The 24,485-nt window shown below is 45.9% G+C and overlaps 1 protein-coding gene across 1 annotated transcript; it reads right to left on the bottom strand.

The window, feature by feature from the left end:
• On the bottom strand, positions 1-24,140 carry dhodh (dihydroorotate dehydrogenase). Its single transcript, XM_078401781.1, has 9 exons — positions 24,068-24,140; positions 20,514-20,726; positions 16,515-16,714; positions 13,947-14,029; positions 9,560-9,747; positions 8,938-9,051; positions 8,258-8,411; positions 6,514-6,673; positions 1-424 (listed from the first exon to the last, which is right to left on the bottom strand). The coding sequence occupies exons 1-9, from the start codon at positions 24,086-24,088 to the stop codon at positions 247-249; spliced, it is 1,311 nt and encodes a 436-aa protein (XP_078257907.1). The 5' UTR covers positions 24,089-24,140; the 3' UTR covers positions 1-246.
• Positions 24,141-24,485: the final 345 nt, after the last annotated feature.

Genomic DNA, 24,485 nt, shown 5'->3' with positions numbered 1-24,485 from the left:
TTAATTTATTGATGCAATTATGGTACAAAAGAGAGCACAGATGTCTTCAGCACCTCTGCTGGGCAACAGAAATATATTATGGAGTCAATATGTTTTTGAAAAACAGATCTACTTGTACATTGATCAATCCGTGCGCCGATCATCTTGTTCTCAGGGTTCATCAAAAGTGCACCTTGATGTTGATGAGATATCGTTAGGTCATCTCATTCTGATTGTCCAACAACTTGTCACCAGTTGTCGAGGCAACTAATCGCTGTGGACGCCCCCCTGCCTCCATTCTGTCGAGGGCTGCGACACAGAGGTTGCTCTGACGGCAGTGATGGGAGCACCTTGAATGTTATCCTTTGAGAGTGCAGGCGTCTGTGTCACCCCGGGCCTGTGATCGGCACCCACTGCCTCAGCAACGCTGGAAAATCCTTGTTCCCTTCAAAAACAAATACAATTCATTTCTGGTGAGAAAATAAGGATTAACTTGTAAATCAGCCTGAGGCTGCAAAGTCATAACATGCTTGCGTGGAAACAAATTGTGCCTTTGGACTTTGATCCATGAAGCCAAAAGGGATCTAATGGATCGCATTTATTCTTTATATTTCAGTTAATACTTGAAAAATAATAGCAGGGGAGGGATGTGTAGGAAAGAACAGCAGATGCTGGTTTAAACCGAAGGTAGACACAAAATGCTGGAGTAACTCAGCGGGTCAGGCAGCATATCATATCATATATATACAGCCGGAAACAGGCCTTTTTTCGGCCCACCAAGTCCGTGCCGCCCAACGATCCCCGTACATTAACACTATCCTACACCCACTAGGGACAATTTTTACATTTACCCAGCCAATTAACCTACATACCTGTACGTCTTTGGAGAGAAGGAATGGGTGACGTTTCGGTTCGTTTCGGTTTTCCTTCTTCAGACTGATGTCAGCAGAGGGGGCGGGACAAAGATAGAAAGTAGTCGGAGACAGTAAGACTGGTGGGAGAACTGGGTAGGGGGAGGGGATGGGGAGAGAAAGCAAACAGTATCTGAAATTGGAGAAGTCAATGTTCATATCGCTGGGGTGTAAACTACCCAAGCGAAATATGAGGTGCAGTTCCTCCAATTTGCATTGGCCCTCACTCTGATAGTGGAAGAGGCCCAGGACAGAAAGGTCAGATTGGGAATGGGAGGGAGTGTTGAAGTGCTGAGCCACCGGGAGATCAGGTTGGTTAAGACGGACTGAGCGGAGGTGTTCAGCGAAACGATCGCCAAGCCTGCACTTGGTCTCGCCGATGTGGAGAAGCTGAGACCTGGAAGAGCGGATACAGTAGATGAGGTTGGAGGTGCAAGTGAAATACGGTAGATGAGATTGGAGGAGGTGCAAGTGAAATGATATCTAAGTAATCTGAGTAGAGGGAAGGGAAACTTCGCAGCTTAAGATTCCAGGCTGCAGTAGTTTCACGTGTGATGGTAAACATAGAAAATAGGTGCAGAAGTAGGCCATTCGGCCCTTTGAGCTGATCATCCAAAATCAGTACCCTGTTCCTGCTTTTTCCCCCCATATCCCTTGATTCCATTAGCCCTAAGAGCTAAATCCAACTCTCTCTTGAAAACATCCAGTGAATTGGCCTCCACTGCCTTCTGTGCCAGAGAATTCCACAGATTCACAACTCTTTGGGTGAAAAAGTTTTTCCTCATCTCAGTCCTAAATGGCCTACCCCTTATTCCTAAACTGTGACCCCTGGTTCAGGACTCCCCCAACATCGGGAACATTTTTCCTGCATCTAGCCTGTCCAATTTCCTAATAAATTTATATGTTTCTATAAGATCCCATCTCATCCTTCTAAATTCCAGAGTATACAAGCTCAGTCGATCCATTCTTTCATCATATATCAATCCCGCCATCCCAGGAATTAACCTAGTGAACCTATGCTGCCCTCGCTCAATAGCAAGAATATCCTTCCTCAAATTAGACCAAAACTGCACTGCACACAATACTCCAGGTGTGGTCTCACCAGAGCCTTGTACAATTGCAGTAGGACCTCCTTGCTCCTAAACTCAAATCCTCTCGCTATGAAGGCCAACATGCCATTTGCTTTCTTCACTGACTGCTGTACCTGTGAAGTAGGAAATGTATTTCAGGGGGAGTCACACCACTGATTAGAGTCATCGAGTCACACAGTGTGGAAACAGGCCCTATAGTCCAACTTGCCCACGCCGACCAACATGTCCCATCTCTGGACAGGAAACTGTGTGTATCAACCCGATCTATTCCTCTCATGATTTTTTACACCTCTGCAAGATCACCCCTCTTCCTTTTGCACTCCGAGGAAGAGAGTCCTAGCCTGCTCAACCTTTCCCTATAGCTCAGACCCTAAAGTCCTGGCAACATCCTCTTAAATCTTCGCTGCACCCTTTCCAGTTTAACAAGATCTTTCCTATAACATGTTGCCCAGGACTGAACACAATATTCTAAAGGACCTGTCCCAGTTACGCGATTTTTAAGGCGACTGTCAAAGTCGTAGCAGATCGCCAAAATTTTCTTTTACCCTACGACAATGCCGAGTTAGGTCGATACAAGTTACTTTTTTTGTGAAACTAGCACCTGGCTAAGGGACTAGCACTGTCTTCGGAAACATCGCAAAATTCCCACGCTCACCTGACCGTCAAACTGTCGCCTCCAATCTACCTGTCAAATGTCCTGACGGTAAATAAATTGGTTAAACAAAACTATTGTCTGGTATCTTCAAATGCCTTTTCTTAATTTAATATTACGTGCTTCTAAATGCATCTGCGACAACCTAGCAGACCTGGGGACAGCATGCGACAGCGCCCGCAATAAGCTACGATACCTGGCGACAAGCCAGCTGTCGCCGAGAAATTTCTATCTGGAACATTTTTCTGCGACGCGCCGAGATCCACTACGATTCATTGAAGACTCCTCACGATCATGCCCGCGACACCCCGGCAAACACCCAGTGACAGACTAGTCGCCAGCAGTCGCCTGAAAAATCGCCTAAGTGGGACAGGCCCTTAAATGCAGCCTCACCAACATCTTATATAACTGCAACATGATCTTAATAGACAATAGGTGCAGGAGGAGGCCATTCGGCCCTTCGAGCCAGCACCGCCATTCAATGTGATCATGGCTGATCATTCTCAATCAGTACCCCGTTCCTGCCTTCTCCCCATACCCCCTGACTCCGCTATCCTTAAGAGCTCTATCTAGCTCTCTCTTGAATGCATTCAGAGAATTGGCCTCCACTGCCTTCTGAGGCAGAGAATTCCACAGATTCATAACTCTCTGACTGATCTGCTGCAGTTTGTAACAAACATCTTCACTATCTACAACACCACTCACTTTTGTGCCATCTGCAAACTTGATAATAATGCCATGAATGTTTTCATCCAAATCATTGATATAGATGACAAATAGCAATAGGCCCAGCACCAAACTCTGAGGCACACCACTAGTCACAGCCCTCTCGTATGAAAACAACTTCCACCATCACCCTCTGCTTCCTTCCGTAAATCCAATCTTCTACCCATTCAGCTATTTCGCCTTGGATCCCATGGGATCTAACCATCCAGAGCAGCCTATCATGCGGAACCTTGTTGGGTGCCTAACTGAAATCCATGTCTATAAGGTCCACAGCTCGACCTTCATTAACCTCTTTGATCACATCGTCAAAAAACGCAGATCCGTGAGACACGGCCTTCATGTACAAAACCGTGCTGACCATCCTTAATCTAAATGCATGTCTATCCTATCCCTCAGAATAATCGCTAGCCACTTCCCGACTACATATGTGAGGCTCACTGGCCTGTAGTCCCAGCCTTTCCCATGCAGCCCTTCTTGAATAGAGGCACACCATTTGCCACCCTCCAGTCGTCTGGCACCTTGCTTGCAGACTTGTAAATCTCAGCCAGGACTCCTGCAATTTTCTGTCTAGCTTCCCACTGTGTCCTCGGATATATCTGATCAGGCCCAGGAGATCTGTCTATCTTCATAATGAGGAAGAATATAACTGCAGTACTGTTAGCAGATATCCAGGAGGATCAGCCATTGAGTCCAAATGGGCAGAACTTCAGAATAAGTCGCAGTTTCACTTTGCCTGGGTTATATTGTGGGCCACCCAATACTCAGTGGGAATTGAGGAACAGATATCCAACCAAATCACAGAAACGTGCAGGAGCAATAGAGTTGTAGACGTGCAGGATTTTGACATTGCCAATATTGAGTGGGAATGCCTTACTGCAGGAGGCTAGATGGGGGGAATTTGTTAAATGTGTTGTTCTTCAGATTGAAGAAGAGCACTAACCCAAAATACCACCTATCCACCTTCTCCAGAGATGCTGCCTGACCCGCTGAGTTACTCCAGCACAGTATTGAGCCTCTTTTTTTTCAAATCAGCATCTGCAGTTCGTTGCATCTGCATAACGTTGGGCAGGTATCGGCAACTGGGATCAAGGGCTGGGAGAAATATAGGGTTTGTAGGAGAGAACTTTAAAAAAACAGGAGATTAGGAAGGCAAAAAATAGGCCACTAAATATCCATGGCAAATAAGATCCCGGAATGGCGGGACTATCATATGTTGAAAGACTGGAGCGACTAGGCTTGTATACACTGGAATTTAGAAGGATGAGAGGAGATCTTATCGAAACGTATAAGATTATTAAGGGGTTGGACACGTTAGAGGCAGGAAACATGTTCCCAATGTTGGGGGAGTCCAGAACAAGGGGCCACAGTTTAAGAATAAGGGGTAGACCATTTAGAACTGAGATGAGGAAAAACATTTTCAGTCAGAGAGTTGTGAATCTGTGGAATTCTCTGCCTCAGAAGGCAGTGGAGGCCAACTTTCTGAATGCATTCAAGAGAGGGCTGTATAGAGCTCTTAATGATAGCGGAGTCAGGGGGTATGGGGAGAAGGCAGGAACGGGGTACTGATTGAGAATGATCAGCCATGATCACATTGAACGGCGGTGCTGGCTCGAAGGGCCGAATGGCCTCCTCCTGCACCTATTGTCTATTGTCTATTAAGGAGACCCCCAAAACATTCTCCAAGTATATCTGGAGCACGAGGATAACAAGGAAAGAACAAGTGCCCAAGAACAAGGGGCAATCTATGTGAGGTGCCAGGTGATGTGGGCAAGGTCCTAAATGAATGCTTCTCATCTGTATTAACCAAGGGAATGGATGTTGGGATGTCAGCGAGTTCAAAAAATCTGGAGGTCAGTATTAAAAAGTGTTGGATGCCACATGAAGCATCTCTATCCGATAGTGAAACATAAGAGGCACATGTAAAGCAGGTATTAAAAATCTTTTTCTCATTGCAGGGGTATCAAAACGTTGACATCGGCTTAAGGTAAGAGAGAGGAACATTAATGCAGTAATGATATATTTTTTTTTTTTACAAATATGGAGAGCAGTTGATATCTGTAATTCACCAGATGAGCTGGTACTCAGATACAATCACTGTGTTTAAGGAACATTTAGTCAGACATTTAAATAGGCAAAACATAGAAGGACCTTTAAGTAGGTTTACGAACAGCAACTTGGTTGCTCTTTCTTTGATATTCCACCTGGGTAGCCTCCAACCCAAGGACGTGAACATTGAATTGTCCTCCCTTTGGGTCCACTCCCCCCACCACTGTTCCCATCTGCCCGGCCCTCCTTTATTGGCATCAGATTCCTCAATCTGCAGCCCTGTGCAACACCCAGCCTCTGTGGCTATCTCCACCTCACTCCAATTGCCAATCAATTCCTCCTCACTTGGATCCAGCTCTTGTCCTGCCTCTGCCCCTCACACCTGTATCCTGGTTATCTCCTCTTTACCCTTTCAGTCCAAATGAAAAAACCCTGACCCAAAATGTTGACTGCCCATTTCCCTCCATACAATACTGCTGGCCCTCTGAGTTCCTCCAGCAGTTTGGGTTTTGCTCTAGATTTTAGCATTTGCAGTCTTTTATGTCTCCCTTGTAAATATTAAATATGGGGCATACATTTAGTGCATGTAGCATTACATTGGCTTAAAAAAATTACATTTTGTCAACAGGGTTTTTCTCTAACATACATTTCATGGTTGACGAGTCTGAAAGGCTTTTATTCAAGTCCCTGCTCCTCAAATGTGTAGTGGAGTCATAGAGTGATACAGCGATGGCCCTTCGGCCCAACTTGCCCACACTGACCAAGATGTCCCAGCTAGTCCCACCTGCCCGGATTTGGTCCGTATCCCTCCAGTAATGGGACAATTCTGAGTTTTGGCCTTTCCCCATTTACGGTGGTTGAAGTGAGCTTCAGTTCGTGCCTCAGCATGCAGTCCCACACCCTGAAATGTGCTGTTCTGCAACAAGTGGTCACAGAACATTTCTTGCACTGGAAGACCTGCAGGTTCTGGGCAAACCAAAATGGACCATGACTGAGTTGATGATCCTCCAGCAAACAATTTTAAAAAAAAAATCAAGTTTGTCAAATGATCAGTAACATTTCATATCATTAAAAGATGCATGACATTGGACCAGTGGAGAAAACTTACTTTAACAGTTGTTCTAATTCACATTTGATTTTGTGTACCAAAGGAGGCCCTTGGAATGTAATGGCCGTGTACAACTGGATCAACGTGGCTCCTGCCCGGATCTTCTCAAGGACATCAGCTCCACTACTAATTCCACCCACCCCAATAATGGGAACTCTTCCTAGAAAACAAAACATATCAGCAATAAGGTCCATCACATCTGATATGCACATGACAGGATGCTAACTTGACATCATACATTGTAGTGACTGCACTGAGAATTCTCCATCACTGCAACAAGCAGAGGTCATATATTGTGGCGCCATCTGGTGGTCAAGCCACTTATTGATCGAACCCTCGCCAGTACAGCTGGAACCATCACGTGATTGGGATTTTGGCGGGGAGCAGAGAGCGAGAGAAGACATCAGTCGAGCAGTGTGTTCCACAGCAGCAACAGGAACTTTGCCTCAGTGTGCTCCCAAACAAGAACAGGAATTTATTTCATTTCACTGCACATCGTGTATGTGTATGTGACAAATAAACTTGACTTGACTTGACTTGAGGAACTTTACCTTAGTGTCTATCAAACGCGCATGTTTTGCAATAGCGGTAACTGTTAATAAAACATTGCATTGTACACGCGTTGAGTCTTTACAATATAATGAATATAAATTCAAAGGGACTGGGACAAATATACTTTTCTCAAATACTCAACCAACCATCAAAAACATTATTTTGTCTTCTATAAATAAAAGAACAATCAGAGATCCACCTATTGAGTAGCTAGACACATAGACCAGTAAGCATACAATCATCTTTGCATCATTTTAGCTGATGTTGTTTGTGAGAATGAAGAAGTGTTAGAATTGGGTCCATGTCCCAGATTTGGTAAGGGAATGTATCACTCTTCTTCATTATACCACAGGTTGCTGGAAGCTCAAATGTGTGGATGGTGGATCAGGACCACTTCAGGTGCCCTCACAACCACATCTGCTGAGATCATGTTGTCATGGATCCCACCTGAGCAATGGATAGTTTAAGTACAGTAAAACAATTAGTATCTGTAAAACTTCATGAAATTATCTGCAGTGGGGAGTGAGAGAAATGGTCAAACCAGAACAAAATGGCATCGTGTTCAATGACCCACTCCCAATCTCCACATCCTCAGCGGCTGGTTAGAGATTACTGGATTATATTCAATTGGTGAGAATATTGAGCAAGGCTTTCCATGTCATTTCAGGAAATTACCAACTACCCTTTTGAGGGTCGTTGTTAATTACCCTAAATATGAACCCCTTTGGAGATGGAAGAGCAAATGTCTCACTCTGCACTCCAGAAAACAAAAAGACGATTTAATATGAACATTGTACACAACCTGAGAAAATCCATAAGTACGCATCTTCATGCCTAAGGAGGGGCAGGTGCTTACATCTTAAGATACACTCATTTCAGAGAACTTTTCAATCTACAGTGAACATCATTCCATCCTTTGCCGATGAAACCACTGTGCTGATTGCTGAGATAATGATGATTTATTCAGTGTAGGAAGGAACTGCAGATGCTGGTTTAAACCGAAGATAGACACAAAAGGCTGGAGTAATTCAGCGGGACAGGCAGCATCTCTAGGGAGAAGGAATAGGTGATGTTTCGGGTCGAGACCCTTCTTCAGACCCAGTGCACTCCAACATAATGAACTGGTTCTGAACTTTAAATTCATTACCAAGACTGAACACCTGGTCATTATACTAAGTCGGCTGAGAAATACCTTTGGTTAGAGAGTACATCTCATTCACAGTTTTTGTAGACATTTCTCGGAGTGGCGTTCCACTTAAACCACCACCCTGAGTCTGCAATGGATCCTGAAGAGTCTTTGGTCTGCTGACTGTTGTATTCGTCACGATAAGACCATCAACCCCAAGCTAGAGAGTGGAACAGAGTACACCGATGGGAAAGTTACACACTGGAGCATGGCACGGCAGACCCAATCCATCCAATGCTTCACCACATTTTACAAAACACACAGATGCAAGGAAGAAAAATAATATTTAGCTTCAAACCCTCTGATTTGTAAAGTGTAACATTTACACCAACTAGGTATTTATTTGCAAATTGCTGGAGTAACTCAGCAGGTCAGGCAGCATCTCAGGAGACAAGGAATGGGCGACGTTTCGGGTCGAGACCCTTCTTTAGTCTGAAGAAGGGTCTCGACCCGAAACGTCGCCCATTCCTTCTTTCCTGAGATGCTGCCTGACCTGCTGAGTTACTCCAGCATTTTATGAATAAATACCTTCGATTTGTACCAGCATCTGCAGTTATTTTCTTACATTTACACCAACTACATCAGGACAGAAGCTTATGGTGGAGTTTCTTCCACAGCTATTGGCCCAAATTTTTGTGTTGTGTACAATGTTCATATTAAATCGTCCCCTATCATGTTATGCTCACCTCAGTTACCACACTGGCTATATCTTTTTTATCTTCAGCTGTGAGGTCTGGAGCAATCTTCAGAAGTATAGCAGGTTTCCGATCGACTTTCAGATATTCCCTTTCTTTCATTACCTAAAAAAAAATTTAAAAATTGATACAGAAATCACAGCCAATTCTGTTAAATTATTAAAATGGTGGAGGCTGAGTATATTAAAAGCACCAAAAGACTACTGCTGTTGAGATCAGGGACCCCACATGACAGTGAATACAATCCACTGTTGGGCAGAGATGAATAATTATAAATTCTGACTAACTCGGCGGGTCAGGCAGCATCTCGGGAGAGAGGGTACGGGTGACGTTTCGGGTCGAGACCCTTCTTCAAACTCAAAGTCCGAAGAAGGGTCTCGACCCGAAACGTCACCCAATCCTTCTCTCCCAAGGTGCTGCCTGACCTGCTGAGTTACTCCAGCATTTTGTGTCTACCTTGGATTATACCAGCATCTGCAGTTTTTTTCCCCCTATAAATTCTGACTAATACATTCAAGTGTCCCACTACTGTGCCTTAGCTGATGACAAGATAGGGGTGCTTTGGATTTAGTTACATGGTGAAACAAACAAACGATAAGAAAGCTTTGCCGACCTTTTCTAACAGACTGCGGAGCTTTTCTTTGCCCTGAAGAGTTCTTAATCCTGGAGTATTGGGACTGGACACATTCACAACCAGATAGTCAGCTAATGGGCCAAACTCACGGACTCCTTCCACATAGTCGGCTGCAGCATCGCTAGAGAGCTTGTTCTTCCCCAGATTTATGCCCAGAGGTCTTCCCCCTTCAAAACAAAAATCATTCAGTCAATTACTGTTTCTGTAATGAGGTATATCTTTAAAATTGTTGAGAAGAGTTTTAATTTTGAACGCTAGGACAGGAAGCTGAAACATCATGTGCACGCTGTTGGCAATCATACATTATTTACGAAGCCTTGGAATTCAACAAGTTATTGAAATTCATACATTAGCACAGAGGAGGAGAAATGTGCTTTGTGACCTCAGACTGCAACAAGACTCCAGGATGGCGTGTGGCCTCCCTGGAGCCAGGGTTCAGGAGATTCGTCCGCGTCCGCAGCGTTCTCAAGGGGGAAGGGAGAGCGGTCGGAAGTCGTAGTGCACGTTGGCACAAATGGCAGCGGTAAGAAAGGGGTGTAGTGAAAACAGAGTGCGAGGCAAAATATTAAAAAGCTGGACCACACGGGTAGTAACCTCCAGAATGCTCTCTGGACCATGTGCCAGTGAGGGTAAGATCAGGAAGACAGGACTGGTGAATTTGTGGCTTGAGGAGTTGGTGCAGCGATCCAGATCTTTGTACCATTGGGATCTCTTCTGGGGCAGAGATTACCTGTAAAAGAGGGATGGGTTGCACCTCAGTATTCTGGCAGGAGGCTTGCTAGTGCAACAAGGGTGGGTTGACAGGAGATTGGCAGTAAGACGGGATCCAATGCAGGAGTGAGGCAGATAAGAGGCTGCAAGTCATGACGTGCAAGAAGGCGATAGAAGTGTGTTGAGTGGATAGGGTAGGCGGGAGCATGGCACGGAGAAAAACACACGATGACCAGTGAACTTGGGACAGTTAAAGGAGATATCTTGAGGACAGTCCATATTAGTCAAGGAGGCACTGGACATCCTGGGTGTATGAAGGTTGATAAATCTCCCGGGCCTGAACAGATATATCTGGGGAAGTGTGAGAAGGTAGAGAAGAACTTGCAGGATGCAAGGCTGAGACAAATGAATCATGAGTTAAACCGTTACTTTGGATCTGTCTTCACTGAGGAAGATACACACAATCTCCCAAATGTTCTAGGGGCCAGAGAACCTAGGGTGATGGAGGAACTGAAGGAAATCCACATTAGGCAGGAAATGGTTTTGGGTAGACTGATGGGACTGAAGGCTGATAAATCCCCAGGGCCTGATGGTCTGCATCCCAGGGTACTTAAGGAGGTGGCTCTAGAAATAGTGGAAGCATTGGAGATCATTTTTCAATGTTCTATAGATTCAGGATCAGTTCCTGTGGATTGGAGGATAGCAAATGTTATCCCACTTTTTAAGAAAGGAGGGAGAGAGAAAACGGGTAATTATAGACCAGTTAGTCTGACATCAGTGGTGGGGAAGATGCTGGAGTCAATTATAAAAGACGAAATTGCTGAGCATTTGGATAGCAGTAACAGGATCATTCCGAGTCAGCATGGATTTACGAAGGGGAAATCATGCTTGACAAATCTACTGGAATTTTTTGAGGATGTAACTAGGAAAATTGACAGGGGAGAGTCAGTGGATGTGGTGTACCTCAACTTTCAGAAAGCCTTCGACAAGGTCCCACATAGGAGATTAGTGGGCAAAATTAGGGCACATGTATTGGGGGTAGGGTACTGACATGGATAGAAAATTGGTTGACAGACAGAAAGCAAAGAGTGGGGATAAATGGGTCCCTTTCGGAATGGCAGGCAGTGACCAGTGGGGTACCGCAAGGTTCGGTGCTGGGACCCCAGCTATTTACGATATACATTAATGACTTAGGCGAAGGGATTAAAAGTACCATTAGCAAATTTGCAGATGATACTAAGCTGGGGGGTAGTGTGAATTGTGAGGAAGATGCAATAAGGCTGCAGGGTGACTTGGACAGGTTGTGTGAGTGGGCGGATACATGGCAGATAAGTGTGAGGTTATTCACTTTGGAAGTAAGAATAGAAAGGCAGATTATTATCTGAATGGTGTCAAGTTAGAAGGAGGGGGAGTTCAACGAGATCTGGGTGTCCTAGTGCATCAGTCAATGAAAGGAAGCATGCAGGTACAGCAGGCAGTGAAGAAAGCCAATGGAATGTTGGCCTTCATAACAAGAGGAGTTGAGTATAGGAGCAAAGAGGTCCTTCTACAATTGTACTGGTGAGACCGCACCTGGAGTACTGTGTGCAGTTTTGGTCTCCAAATTTGAGGAAGGATATTCTTGCTATTGAGGGCGTGCAGCGTAGGTTCACTAGGTTAATTCCCGGAATGGCGGGACTGTCGTATGTTGAAAGGCTGGAAGAATTAGGCTTGTATACACTGGAATTTAGAAGGATGAGGGGGGATCTTATTGAAACATATAAGATAATTAGGGGATTGGACACATTAGAGGCAGGAAACATGTTCCCAATGTTGGGGGAGTCCAGAACAAGGGGCCACAGTTTAAGAATAAGGGGTAGGCCATTTAGAACGGAGATGAGGAAGAACTTTTTCAGTCAGAGAGTGGTGAAGGTGTGGAATTCTCTGCCTCAGAAGGCAGTGGAGGCCGATTCTCTGAATGCATTCAAGAGAGAGCTAGATAGAGCTCTTAAGGATAGCGGAGTCAGGGGTATGGGGAGAAGGCAGGAACGGGGTACTGATTGAGAGTGATCAGCCATGATCGCATTGAATGGCGGTGCTGGCTCAAAGGGCTGAATGGCCTCCTCCTGCACCTATTGTGTATTGTCTACAGATATATAGTTTCCTCAAAGTGGCATCACTGGTAGATAGAGTAACAAAGAAGACTTTTGGTGCATTGGCCTTCACCAGTCAGGTATTGAGTATCAGAGTTAGAACGTTATGTCACAGTTGTACAAGAGATTGGTGAGGCCACCTTTGAAGTACTGTGTTTAGTTTTGATCACCCTGCTAGAAGAAGGGTGACATTAAGCTGGAAAGAGTAGAGAAGATTTATGATGATGTTGCCAGGGCTCGAGTGGCTGAGCTATAGGTAGAGGTTGGGTAGGTTAGGACATTATATCTTGGAGCAAAGGATGCTGAGGGGTATTCTTACAGAAGTGCTTAAAATCATGAGGAGAATAGAGTATGCACAGTTTTTTTTTAACCCAGGGTAGGGAAATCAAAAATCAGAGCACATAGGTGTAAGCTGAGAGGGGCAAGATTTAATAGGAACCTGAGGGACAACTTTTTCACTCAGAAGATGGTGGGGATATGGAATGAGCTGCCAAGGAGGTAGTTGAGGCAGGTAATATAACAGCATTTAAAGGACACTAGACCAAGTGGTCCCATTGGGTCCATTCCTCGTAGAGGGGGAACAGGGAAGGGGAGAGGGTATGACTGAGGAGCCCTGGACCCAACGCCTCTCCGGTATTGGTGTAGCACCTCAACCCCCCCACTCAATCCCCATTATCCCCCCCTCCTCCCCCTACTGACCCACTCCATCCCCCCCTAACCACTTGCCCCTCCCCTACCCCCACCCCCACTCCCCCCAGCCCTGCCTCCACCCCCATTCCTCCCTCCCCCACTCTCCCTGCCCACACCCCACTCTCCCCCCATCCCACTATTCCCTCCTCCCCCCCCCACTTTCCCCCACTATTTCTTCCTCCCCACCCCACCCTGCCCTCCTCCCCAGCCCCTCTTCCCCCACCCCCACTCTCTCACAGCAGCAGTGATGAAAGGAAGCCAGGGTAAACCTCTTCTCTTCGGTCTGTCCTGTAGGGCCTTTCCATTTGGTACCCAGATGGAGAGCTAGTTAATTAGCTGTCTCACTCAACAAGATGAAAAGTGAGGCAGGTTATTTTTTGTTGGTCTAATGGACAAAACGCCAACACTGGGGATTAGCTATCAGAATTTCAGCCCAATTATCTTTTAAATCCCTGACGTACACACATAAAAGATGAATCCATACTTTCCGCAGATGGGTTTTGACCAACTGAAGATTTCAGGCATTCTGAGTTCCTTGCTTAAAACCCGCAGCCTTTCGTTATTATTTCATCTGTCAGTTTGCTGCCACCCTGTGGCTAGAAAATGAATTGTACTCCATGTGGTGTATTTATCATTTGATTGTAGATCAAATTTCACAATCCACATGCTGAACTGACAAATTCTGCACAGGCTCACGTGAAAAATAAAGCTAAAAACAGGGTTCAGAATCAGGCCAGGGAAGATTTTTAAAATTAAATAAAACAAAAAACAAAAGCAAGGTATATTTGATAAATACAAATTAGCTCCTGTGATCCAACTATTTTCACTCTTACCTTTTGTAAGCTGCGCTTGTATTTCTGACCGAGCTTGAAGCCTCCTTTGTACAACAGCAAGCCCATGACTGTTAAAGCCATATCTGGATAAGAAGATAATTACAGACATTTTCTAAAATAAGTCAGTAAAGAAAACTGCAAGGCTCTGAAATTCCCAAGGAATGTTTCCTGATTCACTGCATCCAAAGTGTCTGGACCCATCTAACACATATTAAAGAGAAACACATATTAAAGAGATTTACACTCACAGACACGGACACCTCTCACTGACACAGAGGATGCATACCAGGACTGGTCATTGGTGGCCACCTGCAAACTACATATGATGAAATCTCCACGTAACAGTCCTTGGGGAATGTACCCAGGAGTAGATAGAACATGGAGCAGGATAGCACAGGAATACAATGCCCGCAATGCCTGTGGCAACCATGATGCTAAGTTAAACTAATGTCCTCTGCCAGCACTGGGCGAGATTCCCAACCCATGCACGAACAATTCATCTTGAGCTTCAGTATTGCAAAGAAAGACCGTATCTCGGCTGGACTTGCGGGCAAGTAGGTGGGGTGCAGTGTGTTTCTTCCACTGTTTACTCTGGGCATGTGTGTGATCCCCATGCATGGATTGGAGCACCATCCCAAATGCTTTCTCTTCATGTTCACCGGCCATGGATTCCCAAGAGCAATTTTACATGTTGGCTTTGAGCACATCCTTCAATAGCTTCCTCTGCCCACCTGGCAATTGTTTTGCATGGCAGAGTTCAGAATTGACTGTTTCAGGAGACTGTTATCGCATACGAGTAAGATGACCAGTACAATTGTGCCAACTAAATGTTATTAATGACAGTGATGTTGGCAGAGGACGTTACCATTGATTTGTATATCCTGCCAGAGGCTTTTGCAGAGATAGTACTGGAAGGTATCTCTCCGATGTTGAGATACCAACTGTAATGCTTCAAGTCTCAGAACATTGAAGGTAACTAAGCATCATTTCTGCCCAGAGACCTGAGGCCTTGATCTTCTGATCCACTTTCCTCAGATGACCAAACATTCTGCAGGTGTGTTGAAGTGGGTTGGGAATTTCACTCCAAAGACGTACAGGTATGTAGCTTAATTGGCTGGGCAAAATGTTTTTTAAAAATTGTCCCTGGTGGGTGTAGGATAGTGTGCGGGGATCGCTGGGCGGCACGGACCCGGTGGGCCGAAGGGCCTGTTTCTGCGCTGTATCTCTAAATCTAAATCATCAATGTCTGCCTTCTGAGATATGGGAAGTGCTGAATGTTTTCCAGGGGAGAGGACTTTTCTAGTCAGACGGCAGTGCTGTATAGTGGGAGCAGGCGAGTAGGGAATGTTTATTTTGTCCAGTCCCTCACGTGCTTCAGTCAACAAGTCGATGATGACCTGGAACAGCATCATTTGCACACTGCAGCTTAACCAGATGCCGCCTCACCTTAGTTCTGGAGTGGAGGGCTGTCGTTTGAACATTTTCTCACCTGTCCTGTAACACCACTTCATGTCAGCTTGCTGGAGGTGAACAGCAGTATTGTAGCGAGAAAGATTGGACAAGTTGACAGGATAGCGAGGCAGCCTTGCTTGTGATGAGATCTGTTATGTAGCTGTGGGCTGGAACCTTGACCTTCAAGCCATAATGGAGCAAAGGTAAGATGGAGATGAATTTCAATGGGCAGCCAAAGTGGAGGAAGGTACTTTAGTGTTCTTTCTGACTGATGAAGTCCAAGGTACAAAACAATGCCGGGTGAAGTGGTTGACCCTGCTGTCTTCATTTCCCTCACCAGAGTTGTTGTGGGATGACTATGGAGGGATAGCAATCACCGCCATTAGCAACCATTTTACATGCAATAAATGGGAGGTAGATGATGTCTGTAACGGCTAGCTTCTCGTCTCCCTTATAAAGCTCCAAAGCTTACCGTGTGACGTAGAAACGGGAGCAGATACCTTCCTTACGCAAATAACAACAGAGAGATCTCCACAACTCTAATATCCTATCGTCGTTCCTACGTGACCTATGACTTACTAAAATCTTAATATTTCAGCAGGCTTCTGTAATTAAGATTCTTCCTGCCGACCTTAATGTCAGTGGCTTGGCGCGTACACACACACTAAAGCATTACGTAAGTGTTAGGCAGGTTAGACTAACGATCTGGTCCCACCCATGGCTACGCAAGCATAATAGTAACCTCGTAGTGTCCAAAAATACAGCAGGATACAAAGTAATATCATAATATGCAAAATAACTAATAAACGCAAAATGGCTCCCACAATGTCCATGAATTCATTGGAGCTTTCACTTCGGTGTCGGTGGTCTCTGGCAATTAATTCACCTTAAATTATCGGAATCTAGGGATTTGGGGGAAAAGCAGGAACGGGGTTCTGATTTTGGATGATCAGCCATGAGCATATTGAATGGTGGTGCTGGCTCGAAGGGCCGAATGGCCTCCTCTTGCACCTATTTTCCATGTAATCACATCCAACCTGCAGTCATTCATACCTGCCCCAGCACAAATACACATCTTCTACCAACTATGACAGAAGTATTGTAGTCGAGTAGTACCTGTTGATGATAGCCCGATCGGGAGCCAGTCTGAACACCCTGGGTCTGGGATTACCATCCTGGGGTTGTGGCGTGACAGTTCCCACCTCCACAAATCCGAAGCCCATCTTGTAAAGGCCATCCACCGCCTCCCCATGTTTGTCAAACCCTGCCGCAAGTCCCACCGGGTTCTTGAATTTTCTGCCAAATACATTTACCTCCTGAAACAAACCAACAGTCAGTGATCCCTGGCGAATGGGGCAAACTCTACAGTCAGCAAGGTTTGCAATTCTCCAGAGTTGTCCTGGAGAATCCAGAACTTAACCATATAACCATATAACAATTACAGCACGGAAACAGGCCCGTTCGGCCCTACCAGTCCACGCCGACCACTTTCTCTGACCTAGTCTCATCTACCTGCTCTCAGACCATAACCCTCCAATCCCCTCCCATCCATATACCTATCCAATTTACTCTTAAATAATAAAATCGAGCCTGCCTCCACCACTTCCACCGGAAGCTCATTCCACACAGCCACCACCCTCTGAGTAAAGAAGTTACCCCTCATGTTACCCCTAAACTTTTGTCCCTTAATTCTGAAGTCATGTCCCCTTGTTGGAATCTTCCCCACTCTCAAAGGGAAAAGCCTACCCACGTCAACTCTGTCCGTCCCTCTTAAAATTTTAAAAACCTCTATCAAGTCCCCCCTCAACCTTCTACGCTCCAAAGAATAAAGACCCAACCTGTTCAACCTCTCTCTGTAGCTTAAGTGCTGAAACCCAGGTAACATTCTAGTAAATCTCCTCTGTACCCTCTCCATTTTGTCGACATCCTTCCTATAATTTGGCGACCAGAACTGCACACCATACTCCAGATTCGGCCTCACCAATGCCCTATACAATTTCAACATTACATCCCAACTTCTATATTCGATGCTCTGATTTATAAAGGCAAGCATACCAAACGCCTTCTTCACCACCCTATCCACATGAGATTCCACCTTCAGGGAACAATGCACAGTTATTCCCAGATCCCTCTGTTCCACTGCATTCCTCAATTCCCTACCATTTACCCTGTACGTCCTATTTTGATTTGTCCTACCAAAATGCAGCACCTCACACTTATCAGCATTAAACTCCATCTGCCATCTTTCAGCCCACCCTTCCAAAAGGCCCAAGTCTCTCTGTAGACTTTGAAAATCTACTTCATTATTAACTACACCACTTATTTTAGTATCATCTGCATACTTACTAATCCAATTTGCCACACCATCATCCAGATCATTAATGTAAATGACAAACAACAGTAGACCCAACACAGATCCTTGGGGTACTCCACTAGACACTTGCCTCCAACCTGACATACAGTTGTCAACCATTACCCTCTGGTATCTCCCATTCAGCCATTGTTGAATCCATCTTGCAACCTCACTATTAATACCCAACGATTTAACCTTTTTAATCAATCTTCCATGTGGAACCTTGTCAAATGCCTTACTGGAAAGCTGGAGGCCCAGATGGTATATCTGGGCGAGTACTAAAGTCTTGTGCTACTCAGCTTGCTCCAGTGCTCACCACAATATTCAACCTCTCCTTGGCCAAGTCCGTGGTCCCTGCATGCTTCAAAAGATCCATTATTGTACCGGTGCCAAAGAATGCCTCTCCAGCGTGTTTAAATGACTACCGACCGGTGGTCCTCACCTCGGTTGTCATGAAATGCTTCGAGAGGCTAATCAAGAAGCACATCTGCGCCCTCCTTCCTCGCAACATGGACCCACTACAGTTCGCATACCGTCCGAACAGGTCCACGGATTATGCGGTCTCCCAGGTTCTGCACACCGCTCTCTCTCATCTGGACAGCCAGAAGGGGGGCTATGTGAGGATGCTGTTCATTGACTTTAGTTCAGCTTTCAATACAATAGTCCCCAGCAGACTGGTTGAGAAGCTGATGGAACTGGGGCTTAGCACCCCTCTGTGTGCCTGGGTCCTGGACTTTCTCACGGCCAGGCCCCAAGTGGTCAGGATGGGGGAACACACATCTAGCTCCCTCACCCTGAACATAGGATCCCCCCAGGGTTGCGTCCTTAGCCCCCTACTGTACTCCCTGTACACACATGACTGTGGGGCCAGGTTCAGCTCAAACTCCATCATCAAGTTTGCTGATGACACTGTGGTGGTGGGCCGGATCTCCAACAACAATGAGAAGGCCTACCAGGAGGAGGTGGCTGATCTGGCACTCTGGTGTCAGGACAATAGCCTCCTCTTGAATGTCACTAAAACGAAGGAGCTGATTGTGGACTTCAGAAGGGCTAAACATCCAAGGACGTACACGCCACTGGAGATAAATGGGTCTACTGTGGATAGGGTGAACAGTTTTAAATACTTGGGAGTCCGCATCACAGAGGATCTGACGTGGGCAATGCACATTGCCGCACTGGTGGGTAAGGCAAAGCAGCGCTTTTACCACCTTAGACAACTGAGGAAATTCAGAGTGTCTCTGAGGATCCTTCATTGCTTCTACTCTGAGGCTGTAGAGAGCATCCTGTCCGGCAACATTACAGTCTGGTTTGGGAACAGCACTGCCCAGGACAGGATGGCCCTGCAGAGAGTAGTGCGTTCGGCAGAACGCACCATGGGAACTACACTCGTCCCCCTGCAGGACCTATTCATCAGGAGGTGCAGATCCAGAGCAAGCAAGATCATGAGGGACCCCTACCACCCCATTAACGGACTGTTCCAGATGCTACGATCAGGCAAACGCCTCCGCTGTCACGCTGTGAAAACGGAGAGAATGAGACGGAGTTTCTTCCCACAGGCCATCAGGACTGTCAACTTTTATAACCCCAGAGACTAAATTTTTGTCACTATAGTAACTTATTAACTTTATTTATATGCTGTAACTGTAATTCTTTTTTGTGCACAATCCGCAGGCATTGCCACTTTCATTTCACTGCACATCGTGTATGTGTATGTGACAAATAAATTTGACTTGACTTGACTACTGAAGTCCATATAGACAACATCCACAGCCTTGCCCTTATCAATTTCCCTGGTAACCTCTTCAAAAACTTTTCTTCTGAAAGCTGCTGCTGGGGCATTAAAATAAACAGAGTTTTTCTCTGCATGTTCTAGAAACTCTTCAACTTATTAGTCAGACAATAGACAATAGGTGCAGAAGGAGGCCATTCAGCCCTTCGAGCCAGCACCGCCATTCAATGTAATCATGGCTGATCATTCTCAATCAATACCCCGTTCCTGCCTTCTCCCCATACCCCCTGACTCCGCTATCCTTAAGAGCTCTATCTAGCTCTCTCTTGAATGCAGTTATAAACCTAACGGAGCTGTGAAAACAAAGTGGTGGTTAGGGTGGAGATAAAGTGATGAAACTCTCTAGTATTGCAAACAACACTTGGCAGCTCTCCATTGTTATTTTCCCTGGGATTATAGGTAGGATGCCCTCACCAATAACCTGTAGCAATCATTGCTTCTGGTTTAGATACATCCAAGGGCACTGATTCTCACTCTGTCCCCCTTGTTCTACCACCACTCATTGTCAGCTCCTGTAACAGGCAATAACGCAGAATTTTCAGAAAAATGTGTGCACTTGCTCAGCAGTCTAACTTCCTATTCCTTAAACAGCATAGTTCTCTCAACAAAATACCCTCAGATGCAAGCCTGTGAGATCAATCAAGAACACATTTTCCCCATAAAAAGAAATGTTCCCCCAGATTACCTGCGAGTTCTAATAATGCAGCAATGAACTGGATAAAAAGCAGTGCTGTAATTCCCTATGTTTTTTTTCTAACAAATTACGGGTCCATTTGGCCCTTCGAGTCACAGTTGACTTTCGGAGCATTTGCATTTTCCCCACTTATTTCATGATATTTTATTGGATTACCACAACAAAATGGACGCCACAACAAAACCATATTTAGTAAACTTTAAATGGCTTTTGCAAAGCCACGGCTGCGCTTCACATATTGCACAGATTGCCGTTTCGTGGTTTCCTGGGGGCGCTTACCAGGACTGAAGAATCCTTGCGTTCTGAACGAGGGATTACTCCCCAGGAAATAAAACGCACAGCAAACGTATGTGCCACTTCTGGATCCAGAAATCTCTGCAGTGTAGGCATCAGGTGGTTAGCATAAAACTTCTCATCCCCAACTGCAGTGCAATAGGCAAAAAACAGACAAGTACCACTGCCCAGCACCCGAACAGCCTCTCGCAAACGTCTCTGCAGGATAACAAAAATCGAAATTAAAACGAAAGCTGGTGACAAAAGAGTATGCTAGTAACAGAGTATGCCTCCAGTTTCTGCACACGCCCTACATTTACACAGCACATGGATGAATATTGCAGAGAACTTCACAAAGTGAAGACACTAAAATTAAGCAGAAAGAGAAGAATTTAGCATGGTTCAGCTTGGCATAAATACAACCTTGAACTTTTACCAGTCTTCCAGCACAAACTTAGATAAAGAGCTGACAGGATCTTAGGTTGTAAAGGCCTGAAATTGCAAAGGAACATCGTACAGCACAACCACAACCCTTGCCCAGAAGAGAAAAATATTATTGTCAGCTAAGTCACAGCCCCACTTAGCCAGAACCTGAATCTTATAACACCTTGAATGCTTCTAAAAACAAACATTACAATCTTAAGTTGCAAATGAACTCAAAATGTGAAGAAAAATCCAAAATGGTTCTCAACGACATGTACACTTTAAAAAAATTAATTAAAATTTAATAGTGATTAGAGATTTAAATAAAACTTAGAAAGATCTAAAAGAGACATTTCTGAAAACTCTTTTCGGATATATCATTAGATCTAATGACATATCTGAAAAGAGAGCTTGGTAATTTAATTTTTAAATGACCAAACTTCTCTTTGGGCCTGAGACACTCACATTCAAATCCACAGAACCCAGCAGATATATTCAGACATGTTCATTTCATGACTGTCCAGCAATTGGCTTATTTATTTTTCCGTGTTAACTTCCAGGGTCAGAACGCTCACGCATCCACGGAAATTCAGAAACCAGAATAGTGATGAATGCTGGCAGTTTCACCAGCATTTCTCTACAAAATCCACACCAGTCTTTGAAGGGATGGAGATCGTGAGATGCTGTAGGGGCCTTAAAAGTGATTACAATACATTGTCAAAATTAATCTCCATGTTGATCTTTCAACACTCATTTCACCTCTCTTGGCATAAATCAAAGGCTAACTAGATAAAGTTAACAATAGAGGGATCTATTATTTACTGCCTACTTCTACAAAACAATTGGCGAATGGTAAACCCTACAGTCAAATGTGATTGTTTTCCCCCACTCCCCGACCCCATACACCTACATTCCTTTCTCTGGCTTCACTATTTGCAACTCTTCTCTCCTAACTCACACTCTTTGTCTCATCTCTGGCCTTTGTCCAACCACTGGCTATCAGTACCCCCCTTCTCCCCCACACCCTCTCTCTTGTATCTTGTAGTCATCACCTCCGAAGCGTCTACCAGGGACTATACTGGACGTTGGTGAGAGTGGGTCTGGTCTTGCGGGGGCTTTGCCGTCTGCGGGCCTGGATGGAGGTCTTGAAGGTTGCGTAGCTGGGCATGTCAACAGAGGATTGTGGGAGGGCATTCCAGAGGGAAATTGCTTCAGGGAATAAAGACTGGATGTAGGGAATAGATGTGTGATGTGTGTTCTACAAGTTACTTGTTGTGGCTTCTTTTGGATCTTGTTGTTTTCTCTTTGACGTGCAAGTCATCGTGGACGTGGATGTCCTTGTTGATGATCTTGTGAAGGGCAGTCAATCTGAGCATCTGCTGTCTGCTTTCAAGGGAGTCCCAGTTTAAGTCGGTGAGCATTTTGGTATTCATCTCTTACTTGTGTAGGGCGGAACTGCTGATGCTGGTTTACACCAAAGATAGTCACAAAATGTTGGAGCAACTCAGCGAAACAGGCAGCATCTCTGGAGAGAAGGAATAGGGGGCATTTCACGTCGATACCCTTCTTCAGACTGAGAGTTTGTACCCTTCCATATCACTAGTATCCCTCTCCCCGGACTCTCAGTCTGAAAAAGGGCCTCGACCCAAAACATCACCCATTCCTTCTCTCCAGAGATGCTGCCTGTCCCGCTGAGTTATGTCTATGTTCATCTATTACTTTCCAGGCTTTGTCCCTCCCCTAACTCTCTCTTCCAGCTTCCTTCCTCACCCCCCACCCAGCACTAGTCTGAGAAAGGTTGAAACATCACCTTCTCCAGAGATGCTGCCTGACATGCTGTGTCAACTGCATTTTTTTCAAGGTATCATTGATACAATTTAAAAACGTTATTTTTGCAACACCAGCTCCATCTCTTTTTCCTGAATACTTTACGGTCTAGGGCAAGGGTTCCCAACCTGGGGTAAATTACCCCCAGGTGGTACATTTTGCCTACCATTATTGCCATTTGTGAACTTACAATAATAATGTTTTAAAACTATTTTAAAATTTCCCCTTTGTCGGTCGCTTTATTACCCTGGGAAGAACGTATGGAAGAAGCAAATGAGAGGAAACGTGCAAAGTACCAGGAGCTGGTGGAGGTGTGCCGGCACAGAGGCTGGATGACATGCTATGAACCCATAGAGGTGGGCGGTAGAGGCTTTGCAGGACGTTCACTCTGCAAAGTCCTCAACCAACTGGGCATTACGGGGCTGGCAAAGAAGAGGGCCATTCAATCCGCAAGCGAAGCCGCAGAGAAAGCCACTAGATGGCTTTGGATTAAGAGGGCTGATCCGTGGGCAGTTGCTGCTGGGATGCAAGTTGGGGACTGATCAACCCCGGCTGGGTCACCTGGGCGAGGGGGTCTGATGTTGTGAGACCCGAAACACCCCATGACCCCAGGTCCCATCACTGAGGATGCGTCCCAGTGCATCCAGAAGATGTACCTTGCACATTGGTAGAAGTGTAAACTCAAATGGCTGAACAAAACAGGGTGGGGGTAAATTTACTTTGGAAAGGTTGCCTGGGGTAATTGGTTGGGAAGCCCTGGTCCAGGAGGTGCAGAAGCCCCAACCACAGACACAGCAAGATTCACCACCCCCAGTGTTTGGAAAGCGGACGAGATCATCATGTGTCATGCAGTGCAAAACATTCGCAAAGACACCCGTGTTAACTCCACGATCCTTTCACACATTCGCGCCAGGCAATTGTTTCAAAGCTCCTGTGAAAAATGTTACACCTCCGCTGGCCCCAGGTGCTCCTCAACTTACGATGGGGGTCCGTCCCGAGAAACCCATCGCAAGCCGAACATATCGTAAGTGCGAGTGTATCGAGTAGGCGCGATCATGTACGCGCCGCCGCCGCCGTCTGTACCATTGCAACGTCGAGATATCGTAAGTCGGAGCATCGTAAGGCGGGGAGCACCTTGAAACTTTGTGTTCAAACCCTCACAGAGGTCGAGACTCCCGGGAGTCCGCGGCACCAACGCGTTGTTCGGCCCCGGCCGGCCAGTAACGTGGCAGCGGCCCGGGGTGGGTGGGGGTACACAGGGCAGTGTCGGGCAGTGCTCCCACCCCCCCCCCCCCCTCCCCCTCACTCACCTTCAACGCGCTTCCAGCCATCCCACCGCCCCCAAGGCAAAGGCACCAAGGCAAGGCTTCCTGCAGCCCCGGAACGGGCGGGCTCGCACTATCACACGCCCAGGACATGGCGCACAGGCTGAGTTAGTCCGGCCCACCCACATTGCCCACCCTCCCCAGGTTATCCCACACTGCCCCACATTGCCCCCATTGTCCCACACTCCCCACACTGTCCCACACTCCCCACACTGTCCCACACTCCCCACACTGTCCCACACTCCCCACATTGCCCCACATTGTCCCACACTCCCCACATTGCCCCACACTCCCCACATTGCCCCACACTCCCCACATTGCCCCACATTGTCCCACACTCCCCACATTGCCCCACACTCCCCACATTGCCCCACACTCCCCACATTGCCCCACACTCCCCACA

This window comes from Rhinoraja longicauda, chromosome 6 (genome assembly GCF_053455715.1).
Source record: "Rhinoraja longicauda isolate Sanriku21f chromosome 6, sRhiLon1.1, whole genome shotgun sequence".
In the NCBI taxonomy this organism is placed as follows: Eukaryota; Metazoa; Chordata; class Chondrichthyes; order Rajiformes; family Arhynchobatidae; genus Rhinoraja; species Rhinoraja longicauda.
This window is presented reverse-complemented; position numbering and strand designations above follow the sequence as displayed.

Bases quoted from the DNA above. Each gene is read 5' to 3' on its own strand.
- dhodh (XM_078401781.1), bottom strand. From the start codon at position 24,088: ATGGCTGGAAGCGCGTTGAAG. The intron at 16,715-20,513 runs GTAAGCGCCCCC...GGTTTGTTTCAG, and splicing joins GCAAGGATTCTTCAGTCCTG to GAGGTAAATGTATTTGGCAG. The intron at 14,030-16,514 runs GTACTACTCGAC...CTTCTTATCCAG, and splicing joins GATCGGGCTATCATCAACAG to ATATGGCTTTAACAGTCATG.